The sequence below is a fragment of the Apis laboriosa genome, unplaced genomic scaffold (genome assembly GCF_014066325.1).
Source record: "Apis laboriosa isolate Shangri-la unplaced genomic scaffold, ASM1406632v1 scaffold68_cov148, whole genome shotgun sequence".
NCBI classification, from domain to species: Eukaryota; Metazoa; Arthropoda; class Insecta; order Hymenoptera; family Apidae; genus Apis; species Apis laboriosa.
Window position 1 is genome coordinate 5,035,498 of NW_025224135.1, and position 16,772 is coordinate 5,052,269.

At 37.2% G+C, this 16,772-nt stretch overlaps 1 protein-coding gene across 4 annotated transcripts in view; it reads right to left on the reverse strand.

The window, feature by feature from the left end:
• LOC122718913 (teneurin-a) overlaps positions 1-16,772 on the reverse strand; it is a 387,491-nt gene that overhangs the window by 88,457 nt on the left and 282,262 nt on the right. The window contains exon 1 of one of the 4 annotated variants that reach the window (XM_043944321.1): positions 2,552-4,312. The exons of the other annotated variants lie outside the window; for them this stretch is intronic. Within the exon in view, the coding sequence (XP_043800256.1) occupies positions 2,552-2,607 (56 nt within the window). The 5' untranslated portion in view covers positions 2,608-4,312. Of the gene's footprint in view, positions 1-2,551; positions 4,313-16,772 lie in introns of those variants that run through there. 4 annotated transcript variants of the gene reach the window in all.

Below are 16,772 nucleotides of genomic sequence, written 5' to 3' on the forward strand. Positions count from 1 at the left end.
CCTATTCTTCGATAAAATATCTAATACTTTAAGAATTTCAATATTCTCTGTACTTTAAGCATTTGATAAAAATATTTCTGTTCATCCTCTCTTGGAATTCGAATCATTCGCCTGAATTTTCCAGATATTTGGAAAATTCTCGTGGCACAATATCGAATTTGAATTTCGCGCGAAATCATTACTTTACAGTTTCACTACTATCATATCATAAAGAAAAATATTCACATAAATTAATCGTTTCAATTAATAACGGAGCATATTTTAAAATATTTTATATAATGATTAAATGTATAAAAATCCATATTCATTTTCTCGAAAATCTTACATACAATTAATTTTTCTCGAGATTTAATTAAACTTTTTAATTTCTTGCATAACGCACAATTCATATATTTAAAAAAGAACATTATCAAACGAATGTTTTCAATTAACAAAAGATCAAAAAATTATAATCTCCAAAATTCATTTTGTTATAATCTTAAGGTTAATTTTTTAAAATTTTAATCAAAATTTTTAGTATCTCGAATGTTTATAACGCAATATATCCGAAAAAAAACAGATTTTCAAAATTCCAGATCGAACCTTTATAACCTCAAAATAATTCACGATTTTAATACATTCACGTAACGTTTCACCATCCCGAATCTCGATAACCGCAACAATAATAGCACGTACATTATCACTGATCGGTATTTTCACGTTATAATTGCACCATTCCGAGCAACTGAGAACGCGTAAATATACCGGTAAACGCAAATGAAGCTCTCCGGATGGATACCATTGTTCCCGCGTCGTAAATCGAAAACGATGATTAAACTCGATATTTGTCGTTGCAATCCGCGACGATGAGAATCCGCTTCGAAAAGAAGCCGTTTAAACGTCTACTTTTCGTTCAACTTTAAAAATTAAAGTCCACCTTGGAAAAATGAAAGTGGCATTGGAAGTTTAGAAAAGCGATAATTCCCTTCGTGAATTTGCCAATGAACTTTTCATACTTTAATACTTTCAACGTTGTTGAATCTATTTATGAAATCACGAAATTTATCCAATTCGATAAATTATTTCCTAACGTCGATGCAAACGTGTGGAAAGAAAGGAATATCTCGTGTATCCAGATACAGAATACCATTATTTATCATTGCGATATTTTTTATGCATGTATGCATAAAAATATTATGCTGATTTAATCGTTCAGAACTTTGTAATTTGAAATTAATATTGGATTTAAAATCGAATTTTTGACGAATAAAATATAATATAACGCAAGAGATTAAATCAAAAAAAGGCTACCTGATGGCGTTAAGTTGTGTCGAAGCTGCAAGAGGATGAGTGCGTGAGCGTATATGTATGCGTGCTATTGCGAGAGCGTAACGTATTTGAAATAGTAACGGTCGTTTATTTCGTGACGTGAGAAGAGATAGGACATTTTACTAAAACGAAACAAACGAGTTACGATTCAATAGAAAAAAGTTTTAACCAAAGTTTTTGAATATTTCGATGTATCGTAATACAATGAATTATAGTAATGGAATAATGATATACATGGAAAACTTCATTAAATTAGAAATATTTTAAATATTTTATCATTTTGTGCGTGATAATCACTGTGATATTATATTTGTAGACAGTGTTGAAATTTGATTAGAAAATTTGATTCTAACTTTATCTAGATACGCGTTTTAAATTTTGTCTATTTCGACAAAATATAATTTTTTCGTAAAAAAATTTTTAAATGCATTTATTTAAAAATATGAATTTATTATTAAGATAAAATTTTACTTTAAATATCCTAAGAATATCCATAGAAATTTTGAAATAGTTATTATTTTTGCATAATGCATTTTCTTATAAAATGTACGTGAAAATTCATAAAAATTCGTCGTCGTTGAAATGTTGAGTTATTTAAGAAAAATAGTTCTGACAGGTTTTCCGATACACATGTTTTACGAAACATTTAGCACAAAATATTTGTTTGTGAAAATAATCATTTCAGCAAATTATTCGTAATAGTTAAATTATGCAAATTATTCCGCGTGTTCGAACATTATGTATGAATAATACGAATCTCATATTTTGTTAACTTATACTTCACGTGGATATTTTCACGTGGAAAGTAATCATTAGAAACTCGTCGAAATTTTTGTAGCACGGAACTTCCTACGATTCAAAAACAAAATTTTGGAACACCTATTCTCTTCATTACTCTCAACCGACGAATCCACCCACGAATCACTTAAAACATTCCATCCCTAAAACTCACCGATAATCCACTTGTTACACCCTATACCCAGAAGCACATACTAGAATTTACAACTTGAAAGAAATCCTACTGAAATTTCCACCACTTCCTTGGATAATCAAGGAAAAACCTTCCTTAATCGCACATTTTCCACTTTGATCCTTCACTTACGCACACTTTTTGACAAATATCCAATACCATAACTTCCAATCATATTAAATCAAAAAGAAAATCAAAAAAAAAATATAAAAAACAAAATTATATATCACGTCAGCATCACCAAAATTATCATCATCATCATCATCATCTTACCGGACGTGACGTCGCGGCAGCGGTGGCGGAACGGGGCTGTGAAAGTTCTCCATCATCGAGTACGAGTCACGGTCGGACTTGTGCTCGAGAGCCTCCAGATGGTCGAGTCGCAGCAGCTCCGGTTCGCGGGGTGAGTGGAGCTCACAATGAGCGACGTGAAGCAACGGCCTCAGCGACGAACCGCCTTCGCATCGTTGCTGCCGCGAAGGCGGCCTCGCCACCTGCCTCTCTACACCATCCGCGGTGTGCTGCTCGTCTCCCCAGACCTCGAACTCCCCCGCCGCGGAATAGTCGCCGAATCCACCGTTACCCTTCACCGTTGCACCCTTGTTGCGACGATTGTCGATGAGTACGGGCCACGGGGAGCCCCGTTGCTCCTCCTTGCCCTCTGATACGCGCCTGTCCTCCTGTTTCCGCTTGTACTTCACCAGATACTGGCGTTTCTTGCTCGAGAGGGACAACGACAAGCTGCCTCGGCGGTTAGAGTAACGACGGCCCGTCAGATTTCCGGCGGACGCACCGCGGTCCGCATACAGGTCCTTCCACGAGCGAGGCAGCGTATTCTTTTACCCTTCAGGATGTCAGCATGTCACGCTGCTTCTGTCCGCTGGAATGGCCGCCGTTTATACCACGCCGATTCGATCGTTGTTTTGAGGGTGGTTCGTTAAAACAGACGCATTCCACAATGGTTGAATTCGTTCCCGTGATTAGCCGTCGGCTATGGACCCGGCTAACGTGTACGCAAACTTTGTTATCGATCTGTCAACGCCAGCGAGAAAGTTCAACTCCCGCGCGATGCTACGCGAAAGGGGGATTAAGTGGATGGTCCCAGTCACTAGTCCGCCGTTGAACAGCGGACGATTATTTCTTCGTTGCAAAGGACACTTTTGAATAAGAGGCAGGTATACGTTGTTCAGACGGCTGTCGATGGATGGTGAAAGTTCCTTGAGGTATTTTTGTTGATCACTTTTGCGAAGGATTGATCGATGTTTCAGAATTGGACGATTCAGGATTCGACGCGTATCCCTTTTTCACTGCGAACACTTTCGAAGCACTGGAAAAACTCGATAATTTAACACTTGAACACTTTTTTCTTCACCAATTCCGAAACTTTAGATCGTATCGTGTTATTCCTTTTTTGTAATAAGAAGTATAAGCCAGAAGTAGAGCGTTTCCTCAATGGCACATCACTAGACAAACGATCCCGATGACAGAAGCAATTCTCTTCCAAGAACGAGCAGCCAACATACGTCACGGATACTCTCGACACGGACGAGCTAATTGGGTCAGGGGGTTGAGAACTGCACGCAAATCCGTGCCGGTGGAGCGTGAGCAGCGTGCCCTGAAGGTCCCAGGGGTGCAAGTGAAGAGACCGTGTCGCCGAAGACCAACCAGTTACTCAACAATTTCTCTCATCTAGCCTCACTACTCCTTTTTTCGAATCGCTTTTAAATGGCAACAATTATTTCGATCCGTTCGCGAAATTAATGAAAAAATCGAATCAAAGAAAGAAGAAAAAAACTTCGAGGCACTTCACGAAAAACGAAACTCCAATAACGATCGTGCCGAAGCGTGTTTAAATCCAATCGTGTGATCCTGCCGTCTGCTTTCGGCTTAGTTCGTCGTCTTCTCGAGCGTAGATACCGAGGTGATATAGCGTACAACGAGAGGTTACTGCACCACCAACGTTGTATCGTGCTCGTAGACTCCCCTCTTTATTGCGTTCAGTGAGAAACGATCTCGTCGTTCGAGAGAGAGAGCACGCTCGAGGAAAACGTATACACTCACGTCAGCTGCAGATCAAAGACTGAAGGGCCACAGCGCCGCAACGCCCGGCACCGAGTGACACTGAGTGTCCCCACCACGCCGCTCTCGACGCGCATGCGTGCCACGCGCTTCACATCACCCCTCCAACACCATGAACGGATAAACCGTTGGAAGAGAACGCCGCCACGCGGGTGGTGTACTCACTATTCGTCGTCACGGCGTCGTGACCATCGTATCGCTGTGACTCGTCGTGTCTACGCTTGTTTTGCGATGCGGATCCGCCGGGGTGTCGATATCCGCGCACAACTTCTCACTGTTGGAAAGTTTCGAGAGGGATTGCTCGTGGGACGAAGGCTGGAAAGTTCTGAGTTTTCAGTTTTTGTCGGTGGCGGTTGATTGGATATTTTTTGATGGAGGGAAGCAAGGGGAACGAGGATCGAGGTTATTCGGTGGAATTGAAGAGGTGCGTGGGTAGTTCGATATGGGATTACGGTGTGCGGTCGAGTATCAACAAGTTAGGTAGAAGCGACGACGTGAAATGGTCAAACGTGGTAGTGATGCGTGTGCTGATTTTTATCGTGAATTGTGATCGTTGTAAAGATCGGGCAGATTCTGTTCGAATGTAGAAAAGTGAAGCAGATCACATTTATTTTTAAATAAGATAAATCTGTGATTTATAATACGATAGTCAAGATTTTTTAGAGTTTAGATTATTTTAAAATTTAACTTATTAAAAATTACAATTCATTAAATTTATTTGAGTAGATTTTAGATAAAAATGTTGGAAATTGAAAAAATATTTAAATATTTTTTTCTTTTTAGATACACACCTAGAAATGCACACAAGAATTTTATTAAACGTTTTCAACGTTACGATAAAAAAATATTTAGAAATTTTATTATGTTTGAAATTAATAATGCGCTTTGCAACGAGAAAAAAGCTGCTTTCGCTATTGTGAACTTACTTGCTCTTTTGTTCCCTATATACGCGTTGGAACACTGTGAACCGTTTTTCTTTCTTATTAGCTTCATTTTCAATGTCGTATAATAGGTTATGTGCGACTTCCTTAGATGTCGTGATTTTCCTTTGATCCTTGCTAATAAATGAAAGGAATTTTCATCTGCAATTCATAACGTTGATAATACTATTTTTTTCTTTCTATAAGTATAGACATATTTTTATAGTTTTTGCCTTTATCACGTTGTAATTATAAAATTTTTATAGAATAATTATATAAAATAAATAATTATAGAATTTATAGAATTTATAGAATTTATGTTTGAGATTTTGTATGGCTATGGAAATAATGAATGAGACCATTTTGTAAATTCTTTAGAACATTAATCGAAATTGGCAAACACTTTAATTTCTATTTTGTTTTTTTCATTTTTTACAAAAAAGAAGCAACTTTTTATCCTTTATATTTATTTTAGGTCTTTGGGTCAATTTATAATTTAGAATTTACATTTATATATTACATTTGTATTACGATCGATTCATTACGGACTAATTTTGAAGTAATTTCTGCATTGAACAAGTTATATCGTTAGAAATCTCTATTCATAGATCTCGTGAATCGAGTAAACTTTCAACTATTCGAAACACGGTAAATGAAAACGAGGATGCAATGCAAACAGGTCAGACGACATGTAAACAGCGCCACTAGTGATCGTCTGGAACTACGGAATAGATGAGCATGCCTGTCATATCTCCGTAAGAAATCTACCATTAATATATCTAACTACTTTGCGTAACGACGTTAAAGATACAAAATACTTTCAATTATATCGTCATAATACATTGTCATGGTACACAAAAAGATAATACAAACGATAAAACAAAAGGCAATAATAATCACGAAGATAAACGTTAATAACGCAATACGTGAAAACGTATTAACTGCACAGTTTATAATTAATAATATCGTGTTACAATTATCGGTCAGTAAATAGACAAGGGGCGTATCGATATTGTTACAATATTGTTTACCTGTGCCATCGATGAAAATAAAAGACGAAATATCCTGCGTTGATTGATTTGCATCTCAACAATCTCGAATCGTAAAAATAATCGCTTCTCTCGCATTAAATGTCCTGAGCAATTACATCGAGGTTCGAGGTTCAAAGTATTATACAACGAATGCAGTATATAAACGCAGTATATAAACGAATAATTTATATACGAAACTTAGAGATTTTTATTGCTTTGAAAGATACAAAAATATAACGTTGTTCGATACGAATGAAAATTTATGAAAATAGAATTAATGATACTTTTTCCACATTCTCATCAAGATTACGTCAAAGTAAAATTTTAAAACGAATATTATTTATAATGATTTTAAATTAAAAGAAGATTGATAAATTGTTTATGAAATCCCTTTTTTCCACAATATTTTGCATTCTTGAAAGTGATAAAAAATATTTTCCAAAAATTTCTCTCCCAATCTTTCTAAATCGTGCAATCAAATTCCTCTCAAATTCTGTAGCTATCGAAGAAGCTAGCCAAGTATCAATACGTTTAATTTCTTCGACTCGACGAACAGTCATGTATCCACCTGTACACCACTAATTAAAACCTCTTGCTCGTAAAATCGACGATTCCTATCATCCAGTCAAAGAACGGAGTTACTATCATCGTCGATTTAATCGCCTCGAAAAGGGTGGGCCCTCTCTGGCGCCGATTACACCACGCTTGAACGAGACCGCGAATTCCGTCGAGGCGAACTCGAATTTATAATTAAATACTCGATCGTAATTTCTCGTCAGCTTGGTGACGCGTATCCAGCCAGGATGATCCTAAATCGCTACTCCCCTCCTCCCCCCACCCAAGCGTTGCCCTATCCCCACTCCGTCCCCGTCTGTATCTAGACATCTTTGCAGATGCGACGAGGGTTATAGAGATACTATTGACTCTCTCGAAGCTATTCCGTCGAGAGCACGACTCGTGAGAGTGTGCCCTCGCTCGTTGGGAAGTTTAATTATCCCCTTCGGTACATCCTGCTGGTCGTTGATACTGACGAACAATCGTGGTAGACGCACGCACAATGTACGTATACCACAGGCGGGATGGAGACGAATGGATGAGAGTTGGGAAGAAAGGGAGAAGAGATGGATGGAGAAGTTGCTTCAGTCGAAATCTGCCTACAACGTTTACACTTTTTAGTGGTGGCGACTCCTGCTCGCTTGCCATTCTTTCGTCCAACTATCCAAGGTATATATAGGGTGTTTCTTAAAACTTCCACTCAAAGTTGTTAAATTGAATATTGATTTTAAATTTAGATTTGGAAGATAATATTTCTTTAAATCATTTTAAATTCCGCGTGCGTGAATATTTTAAAAATATCTTTTTAATATCTTGTCATCATAATTTGATTTTGACTCATTAAAATTGAGTTTCATATACTTTTATATCATGCAAAGGATCTATAGAGGTAATCAGCGTATAACTACCACCACAATATGTTTCGATACAGTTTCAAATCCGTCAATCCTATATCCGATTCCCTCGCATTACGAGACAGCCGTAAAACGCAAATATGCTGTGACCCGAAACGAGTGGCGCAGAGAGTATAGGCACGGTGAAAGGAAAATTCGCGACAGGGCCTTTGATGTCGCTTAAACAGAAAACGTCGGCCGTTGCTGTTCCACGACTTAGATTCTTCCTTCCTTCCTTCCTTCCTTCCTTCCTTCCTTCTTCCATTCTTTCTTTCTCCCTCTCCTTCCTTCCTTCCTTCCTCTTTCCTCCTTTCTTTCAACCAGCTAACTCCTTACGATCGTCTAGACTCACAGCACGTTGGATGCTTTGAATCTCCCATCTCTTTTCTTTCCTTATCGGCATGCATCTCCTTGGTCCTTTTCTGCCCGCTTTGAGAGGCCGCCACGAGTACCGGCAGCTCCGCGACTATGAAGATATCGTCCTCCCGCCACAAGGACTCGTTTGTTCTCCTTATCTACTCCGGTAGGCACTTCTCCGCCTTTGGGATATCCGGACGAGCCTCTTTCTCGTGCAATTTGCATTCGTATACACACGATTCGAACACAACACGTGCATAGACACACGCGCGCGTATACACGCGTTCACAACTGTCAACGCCATTTTGTGACCACGTGAGCGGCGTGGCCGGAGTGGGGGGAGTACAAGTGCGAGCGAAGAGAGGCGAGTTTTATCGAGCACGAACGAGGAACAGATCGAGGGACGATAGCACGTTTGAAGACGACAAGCGGCAGGCGGCTTTGACGGCGCGTTCCTTGCGTTTGCGAGCGACCTGCCCTCTCGCTGCGGGCATTGTACGAAATTTCTGCTTGTTTTACGAGAAACCAGCCGACTGCCCGTGGCGTTTGTGATTTTAACTCATACCTTCCACCGGTGAACTCCACTAACTCGCCCCTTTGTCAGAGAGCAGCGTTTGCACAGCGAAATTCTCTCTCTCTCTCTCTCTCTCTTTCTCTCGCGGTCGGGCCGCGTTTCATTTTGCATTTTCTAACCTGATCGTCGTCCAATCGTACTCCATTTGACTTGGATTAATAAAATGAAGTAGTTATTGGATACTTGAGATGGAATGAAAAATCACGGGATGATCTGCGTGAATCGGATAGTACGGATATTTGTCCATTCAGATGTACGTGTGCCCATTGATTTCTGGATTTAGATAGAACCGATCCTCAGATGTGTGCGTGATGCTGCAGTATCGCAAATGAATTGTAATTGTTCAGTTGCCCTATGATGAATTACAACGCTAAGATCGATACTTGCTATCGGTTTACTCGACTAGAGAACAACCATCGCTAGTGCTGATAGCACTGTTTCGTTTCGAAATACGTTATTAAGAATAGAATTAGTATTTTAGTATTGATATACTTTCTGTAAAAGTTATTAGACAGTAAAATGTATGTAAAGAATGAAATTTCGTATATAGGATTTTTTATTTTTCTTATTATTCTTACATTTTTATCAAAAATAATTGTAATTTTTTAAGGATAATAAAATTAAATCTAAGAATGTTCTAGTAGTCAATAGTTTTTTTATTCCTTATAGAAATTGTTTTGCTATTTTTCCTATATTTTTATTGTTCAATGTTACAGATACTTTTAATTCTTAATGCGGAAACACGATGGAATGAAAAAAGGAAGATATCGGCATTCTTTATAACGTTACAACAAATATTCTTTCTATTGTTACAACGTGAAAACGGTAGTATTAAGAGAGAATGGACAGCGTCGTTAATGTAAGATTAATGTGCTTTAACATTAAAGACAAATTGATTGATTTTTATAACATATTTATTTAATAATTTATCTTCATTGGAACGATAATGTGAAGCAAAAAGGTAAGAGTTGCGATTAAAAAGTATTTTAATATCGTTGAAAATTAAAGATTTTTCGCTTAATTTGTATCGCGGTCATAAACTACGGCGCGTATCTTTTCAGCAGCACGCGACAGCCACGCGAGAACAATCGAGATCCACGAGGCACGATTTCTCTCGTAAAGCTGGCTCGCGCCTTTTGAATTTTCCCTGGTCCTCTTAATTCAATTTTAAACTAATTTCCTTAAACCGTTCTATATGCATGGATATTGTCCGGCGTCCAATCTTCCTAAGTTTTTTAATTCAATTTCAAACTAATTTTCTTAAAGGCTTCGACCCTCTTTGGAGATCCGGACCGCGCGACCAACTTACTCGCGAGTTACCAGCTGAACGCTTAGTGGTGTCATTAGCTTTGCATAAAAGGAAAGCGGACAAGTGGGAAATAAGGTTATTTTTATTATCACTCGTAGCCCTCTGTCGGGCATTATTAGCAACTACCCATACAAATCTGAAATGAAAGGAATGCCAATTATTTATGACACTGCCAATTTTACAGAAGAATATTTACAAAATTAAATATTAAATATTATAATTATTAAATATTAAAATCGTAAACCAACACAAGAATATTTAATATTCGAAAGTTATATTAATACTTTAACGATACTATCGAAGATGAACGAAACGAACGAAATCTAAATTTATAACCTCAAATTCTCGAACAAAAATAAAATCGTCAATCTTTCTTCTTCCTTTCTATTTTTGAAAAAAAAAAATAAATAAATAAATAAATAAAAGAAAAGGAAAAAATACAAGATTGAAAAATTGCAATACGTTTGTCCCGAATAAATAAATAAAGTAAAAGTTCATAAGTGAATAAATATTTTTCCATGAAAATGGAGCATCGCAGAGAACGTGCCAACGTTCCTTTTCGTTCGTCACGTGGCGATAACATAAACTCGCGCGCCTCGTTCGCCAGTTTCACCCGCTGGAATGTATTAAATCTCTCGTGACAATGACGTTTGCATTTCTGAAGTGCTGACGCGACCCATACAGGCCGTCGGGCGTGCACTCGAAACAAGGGTACATCGTTTTCACGACGACGCCGTGTTTTTTTGCCCGCGCTACTCGCTGGCGTATACGAGCGTGCGATATGGGGAACAGAGACACTTGACATCGGCTGTTTGCTCGAACACGCGGCAAACATGAAAAAAAATATATATATACATATATATATATATATGTGTATATAGAGAACTTCCGATCGGGAGACACGTTATCAACGGAATAAATCCGACGGTAACGCCAACTGTCCCAGAGAGAGAGAGAGAGAGAGAGAGAGAGCTTTCGGCATTCAAATCGTTCCGCCACCAGTCTCGAGATGGTCAATTTATGTAGAGAGGTGCTTTCTGTGTTTCATTTACAACAGATAGCACGTACGATATAAAAATAAAAGTTATGTATGTATATATATATATATATATTTTACACGGAGGAACGGGAGCTTTTATTGAGTTTCCTGCGTTTGTAAAAGGTTTGATGAAAGTTTTTTGAACGTGTTACTCGATATTAATAAAGTTGCACTAACGTTTATTTGAAGTTTATTTCCCTTTTTTATTTTACCTCTGTATTAAATTTGAATTTTTTACGTTATATTTTATCATGTTTTATTGGAATTCATAAATGTTAAATAAAATCGATGAGAATGTATCTATATAATCGATAAATTATTTAAAACTACGAGAGATACCATAAGATATAGCTATGATTCTTCGTAACGTTGAACCGAAAGAACTAGGAACCGTGGCCAATCTTGATAACACCGAACATTATTTCAATCTATTGTGCACACCTCGATGATCAAATCAAGATGATCCAAAATCGTTCCATTAAATCTTTGTTCATCACTCTTTTCAAAAATTTAATTCGCTATTCTCGAAACAGGATATTTTTCAAAACAATTTTTAGAAAGGTCTTGATATTTTTTTCTAACACTATATTTTTTATTTGTTATTTTATGTTGATTTGTAATACGATTATATATATATATATTTTTTTTGATAGATTCGCGTTAGAGGCGACAGATTAGACGAAAATGGACGAGCCTCTAATATATATGGTCAATATATGGTCTGGTTGTAATATCGTACCACGGGGAATACGAGAATGGAGAGATTGGCCGGTTTGATTTCTCCGCCATGCCAATGAGCACGCCAGTCGATGTTGGGGATCTCGGAATTGTTCCAGCTAACGATGGGCGTTCGATGCCCTCGGAGTTCTTGAGCGATTCGGTTGTGTAAGCATTGGAATGCTCCTGAATGTCGTAAATTATGCAGAAGGGAATTATACAATCAAAGAGATATCCAGATGTACGTAGATTAATTAAAATTATATAATTATTATTATGTAATTGGAATTATTATGTAATTGGACGAATAAATTTATATTTTTACGTATATGAAACTAGTCGAGCAACAAATTTCAAACGTTCAACCATTTTTTTATAACCTATAATAATTTTAAATGCAACTTCATTCGAGAAAATTTCTAATAATTTCACATAACCTCAATCTCGAGTCAATACACGTACGGAGCGTACGTCTCGAAGCGCCTTGAGTATGTGTTACGTCACTTGTCGCTTTTTCTCCCATTCTCGCCTGGTCCCTTGCGATTCTCAAGCATTCATGGAATCTGACAGGCATAGGCCGTAACGTGACTGCTTATTAAAAGGAACGGGCACGCTTTATTTCGCCAAGGGAAACAAGCGACAAGGTAAATATTGTATGTCGAGTTGATGTGCGTCCACGTTGTCGCGGAAACGCGGCAGGCGTCCTTTGAGTGCCTCTTACGGCCGATGCCTGTTGATGCCTCGTTTGCTCTGTGATTGAATGGCCCGCTTCGTTTGCTCAAAACGACGCTCGTACCGTGCACGTAATTTATGGGAACGAATGTTTTTTTTTTTTTTCTTTATTAATTCTTGCCTGTGTTTCGTGATGATAAAATTTTAACATGGCAAAATGCCACGATATATAAACAATTCGAGGAAACTATAAATATATAATTTTATTTCATACTTGATGAAACTTGGTTACTTTTTGAATCTAATTTACGAAATTTTTTAACGAGTATCCGATTATTTAGATTATTGGATTTTTGTTATATGAACTATTATCGTAACTTGGGTTCTATTTATCTGAAAGAGGATACTAAAAATAAACATAACGAAATAATAGCAAAAATGATGTATATCAAATAAGACAAAATTCGAGAAGAAAAAGTGATTCAAAAATCTTTAAATGAAACCGATTAATTTTGCCCACATTATTTTATTTCAATTACTAACGTTTAACATTTCGTTTTCCTAAATTTTTACATTTCCTATTCCTCCATTTAGCTCCAATATAATAAAATAAAAATATATATAAAAATATATAATATATAAAAATATAATATAATAAAAATTCAGTTTAAAGATTTAATTTGCCAAATATTACACCATTAACTTAATTTCTAAATATTATTTAAGATCTTAATTATAATCGGCGATTATACGAACGTCCCAGTAAATATAACCTCTCAAAAACGTTTCTATAATTTTTCTATCGAATCATTCGATAATTTCGAATACCATTCTCTTGCAAACTTCATTCATCCCGTGTTTCTCGTTTCATTCACAGCTTCAGCTCCGAGCCAAACGTAACGTAATCTGTCATAGAGACGAGGAGAACAGATACCACGAATCTCGCAATTGGCACGGATCCAGGGAACCGCGTTATCGCCACCGTCCACTGTATGAACCCGAACTCTCGCTGAATTGCCTCGAATCGCGTTGGCAGCGTGGCGAAAGATGGCGTTAGCGGCGCAGACGTCATAATATCCGTTGGGATGCGACGTTAAAACGTTGAAACGCGGGGGCTCGTGAGTCGCGGTTAGGCTCACAGTATCGAGAGGTCGATCTGTTGTTCGTGAAACGCGGATTGCACGGTTAATGGGCAATCGAGAGGCAGACAATAGGCAACGAGTCCTTTTCGCGAAACCTCCTTAATGCTGTTCGCTTCTTTTAAATTACGGCCGGCCGTTCCGTTCGTGCCAACCTCCCCCAAACTTCTCGAGGAGAGGAAGCTTGTATAGTAGCCGACGAGTGTTCCGGCAAGAAGGGTTTTCGCGTTGGAGACCGCGTTCAATGGACATTGCGCGGCTTCAAGGATCTTTTCTTTCTTCTTTCCTTTTTTCTTTTTTTTTGCAACGGTAAGTTGAGCTTTTTTTATAAAGTTAGATTCTTTTGTTGGAAACAGAGTGGATAGTGTTATGGTGGGTATGAATGTTGATTATTAGAAAAAATATTATATTCGTTTATTAAAAATATTTAGGAAAATATTTATTTAAGTAAATTTGATTGATCAAATTTCTTTAAAATTTATTCGATATTAGGTATATGGACATACTTTAATGAAATTATATTTATTTTATATTTTTGCATTTTATTTACTAGTTTGAAATTTCATTTTTGGATGAATACTTTTTAAACAATCACGTACAAATCAATGATTTATAGTTCCATTTCTGTCAATCATCTTTCCTTGCATAAACAATTATTTTGTCTCAATCATCCAACGTACTACTACGTTTTCGAAGTACGTTTCGACCCGGCATAAGCATTGATACGTATTTTTTTTTCCTTTATTTCATTCAACTGTTTCAAAATATCGAAACGTCACGACGTATTTAAATTCACTGGTTATTTTGAAGCATATTTGTCATCCGTCAACAACGTACGTCGCCGCTATTTTTCCTCGCGTAGCGCAATAATTCAAAAAACATATTCTTAATGTAATTACGAATGAGCTTGTTCAACTCTTGCCATATTTCACGGGAAGAAAAACAAAACAAAAGAGGTAGAAACAAAAATCATTTCCCCATATCATAGATGGGATATAAAAATTTAATAGTTGAAGTTAATAATAAAATTACTTCGATAATTTATCCTTCTAAACATCGAATATAACCACAAATAACCGTAGTATATTATACGAGATTATAGAGCGGATTAATTCTAATAGCTACTTGAATAAATATTATTCAAACATTTTGACACACGATTACTTAAACTTTGCTCCAAATTTTTAACTTTTTCATTTAATTTAATGCCTAATTATTTTCTGATCCATATAATAATAATAATAAAAAAATTTAATTTTCAAAACACTACAACTTTCAAAAAAAAAAAAAAAAAAACTGCGTATCCTACGCACCGGTTTAAATTCTCGAAAAGCAGGTTTACCGTGTAACCATCCATCCGCCGCAAAATTCGTACGTCCCAATGCGCGCACACGTGGCTCCGCCATCCCCACCTCTCTCTCTCTCTCTCTCTCGCCACTTTGCACGCACGTGTGCGGCCGCATTCCTAGCGCGCGCGTGCATAATGCACGCGGAGACCCTGCTGAAAAATATATATTCGCGGTACGAAGGGCCGAAATGTATTCACCCAATTATCTCCGCATCGGCGTGCCGAACTTTCCCCCTCTCCTGCTCCTATCCCCCACCACTCGCCTACTCGAAAGCCTCTCTGCGCTCGAAAGAACGACCGTTCCGTCCTCCTCCTCTCTCTCTCTCTCTCTCTCTCTCTGTTCCAGGCCCCCTCCGTTCCCCATGGTCGACAGCACATTTGCATGGAATGCATTCATATGAAATCGACCATTCTTCCAACGACTTCTCGAGCAGGCTGTGTATCCCTTGCCACCGCGCCTGTATTATGCTCGTCTTCCAGGTATATGTAAGTATATGCGAGAGCGTGCGCGCGCGAGATAAATCCCGACAAGGACACTCGAGAGACGTAGGTAGCGTTCCTCCGTAGAAAATTGGTTCCGGTAATGACGACCTATCTTCCGCCCGTTCGTCGTTCTCTTCTGCGCGATATACCGCGGATATTACCGGTGGGGAGGAATACGATTTTTATTCTGTATGGAATAAAAGCACGGTTGTGAATTTTTGAAATTTTCCTTAAGATTTTAGGGAACGTTTCAAAGTCAATTTTATTTTATTTTATTTTATTTTTTTTTTGATAAGGAATTGAAAGTTTGGTGAATTAATTATTATTTGAGAAAAATTTTGTTTGTAATGCTCAGATGCTGAAGATTTTATGTTCAAGATAAAGGATGATGTATAAAGAGAAAGCAAAAAGTAAGATGTGATTTATATAATTATAAATGGATAATCTAATGGATGTATGTTTTTGCATAAAGTGAGGTAATCCAGAAGTTAAAAAATTTTTGATCCGTTTAAAAATTTTTCCCTACAATTCAAAAACATTTTTTTTAATCTCTTTATATTATATTACGTGTCACAACAAATTACTTGTTTATTTTCCTTAAAAACGAATACACCGTGAAAAAAAAAATATTATCGAAAGTTTCTACAAACAAAAACTTTGTCCTCCTCATACACACGTGAACGCCCCATCTCACAATCACGTGATCCCCTTCCAATGGACCACCCAGTATATAAAACCTGATTGCATTAGCCGGGGAAAATGGTTCAGGGGTGATGTCCGCTCGCGTTGCAGGCTTTCCAGTCTATTTTTTCTATTAGCTCGCAGCGTCCTCTATTAATTTATTACCCCGGATTGCTCCAGTTATTACGTTCCGTCCCTTCGTCACAATACGATCGTGATTCAGGGGTCTTAGGCGAAACTGGGGCGAAAAATCTGTGGGATGAGAGGAATGAGCAATAAATAATCGTAAAAAGTATTTTACTTTCTGAGGCATAAGATAATTCTTATACGTATTGCCCCAACGTGTGTTCTAATACCCATAAGCCTATAATTATTATACGTTTGGCCAACATGTGACAAAAGATTTATCGCGAATAGTTACTCTTCATTTTTTTCATACCAATAATTAAATTGTAAAAGGCATAACGAATGAAGAAAAATCAAACGGACGAATGTGTGACACGTGAAATATAATAATATTCACGCCATGCGAATAGTCGAGATTATTATTCAAAGAAAAATTCCTTTTTTTTTTTAAAAATCAACGTAAAATAATTAATACAAATATTTATACACATCAATCATTATAATTATATGTGATTTCATAAATTCACATAACCTATAAATTATCCGATATTAAAGTTGTAATATTTTTAAC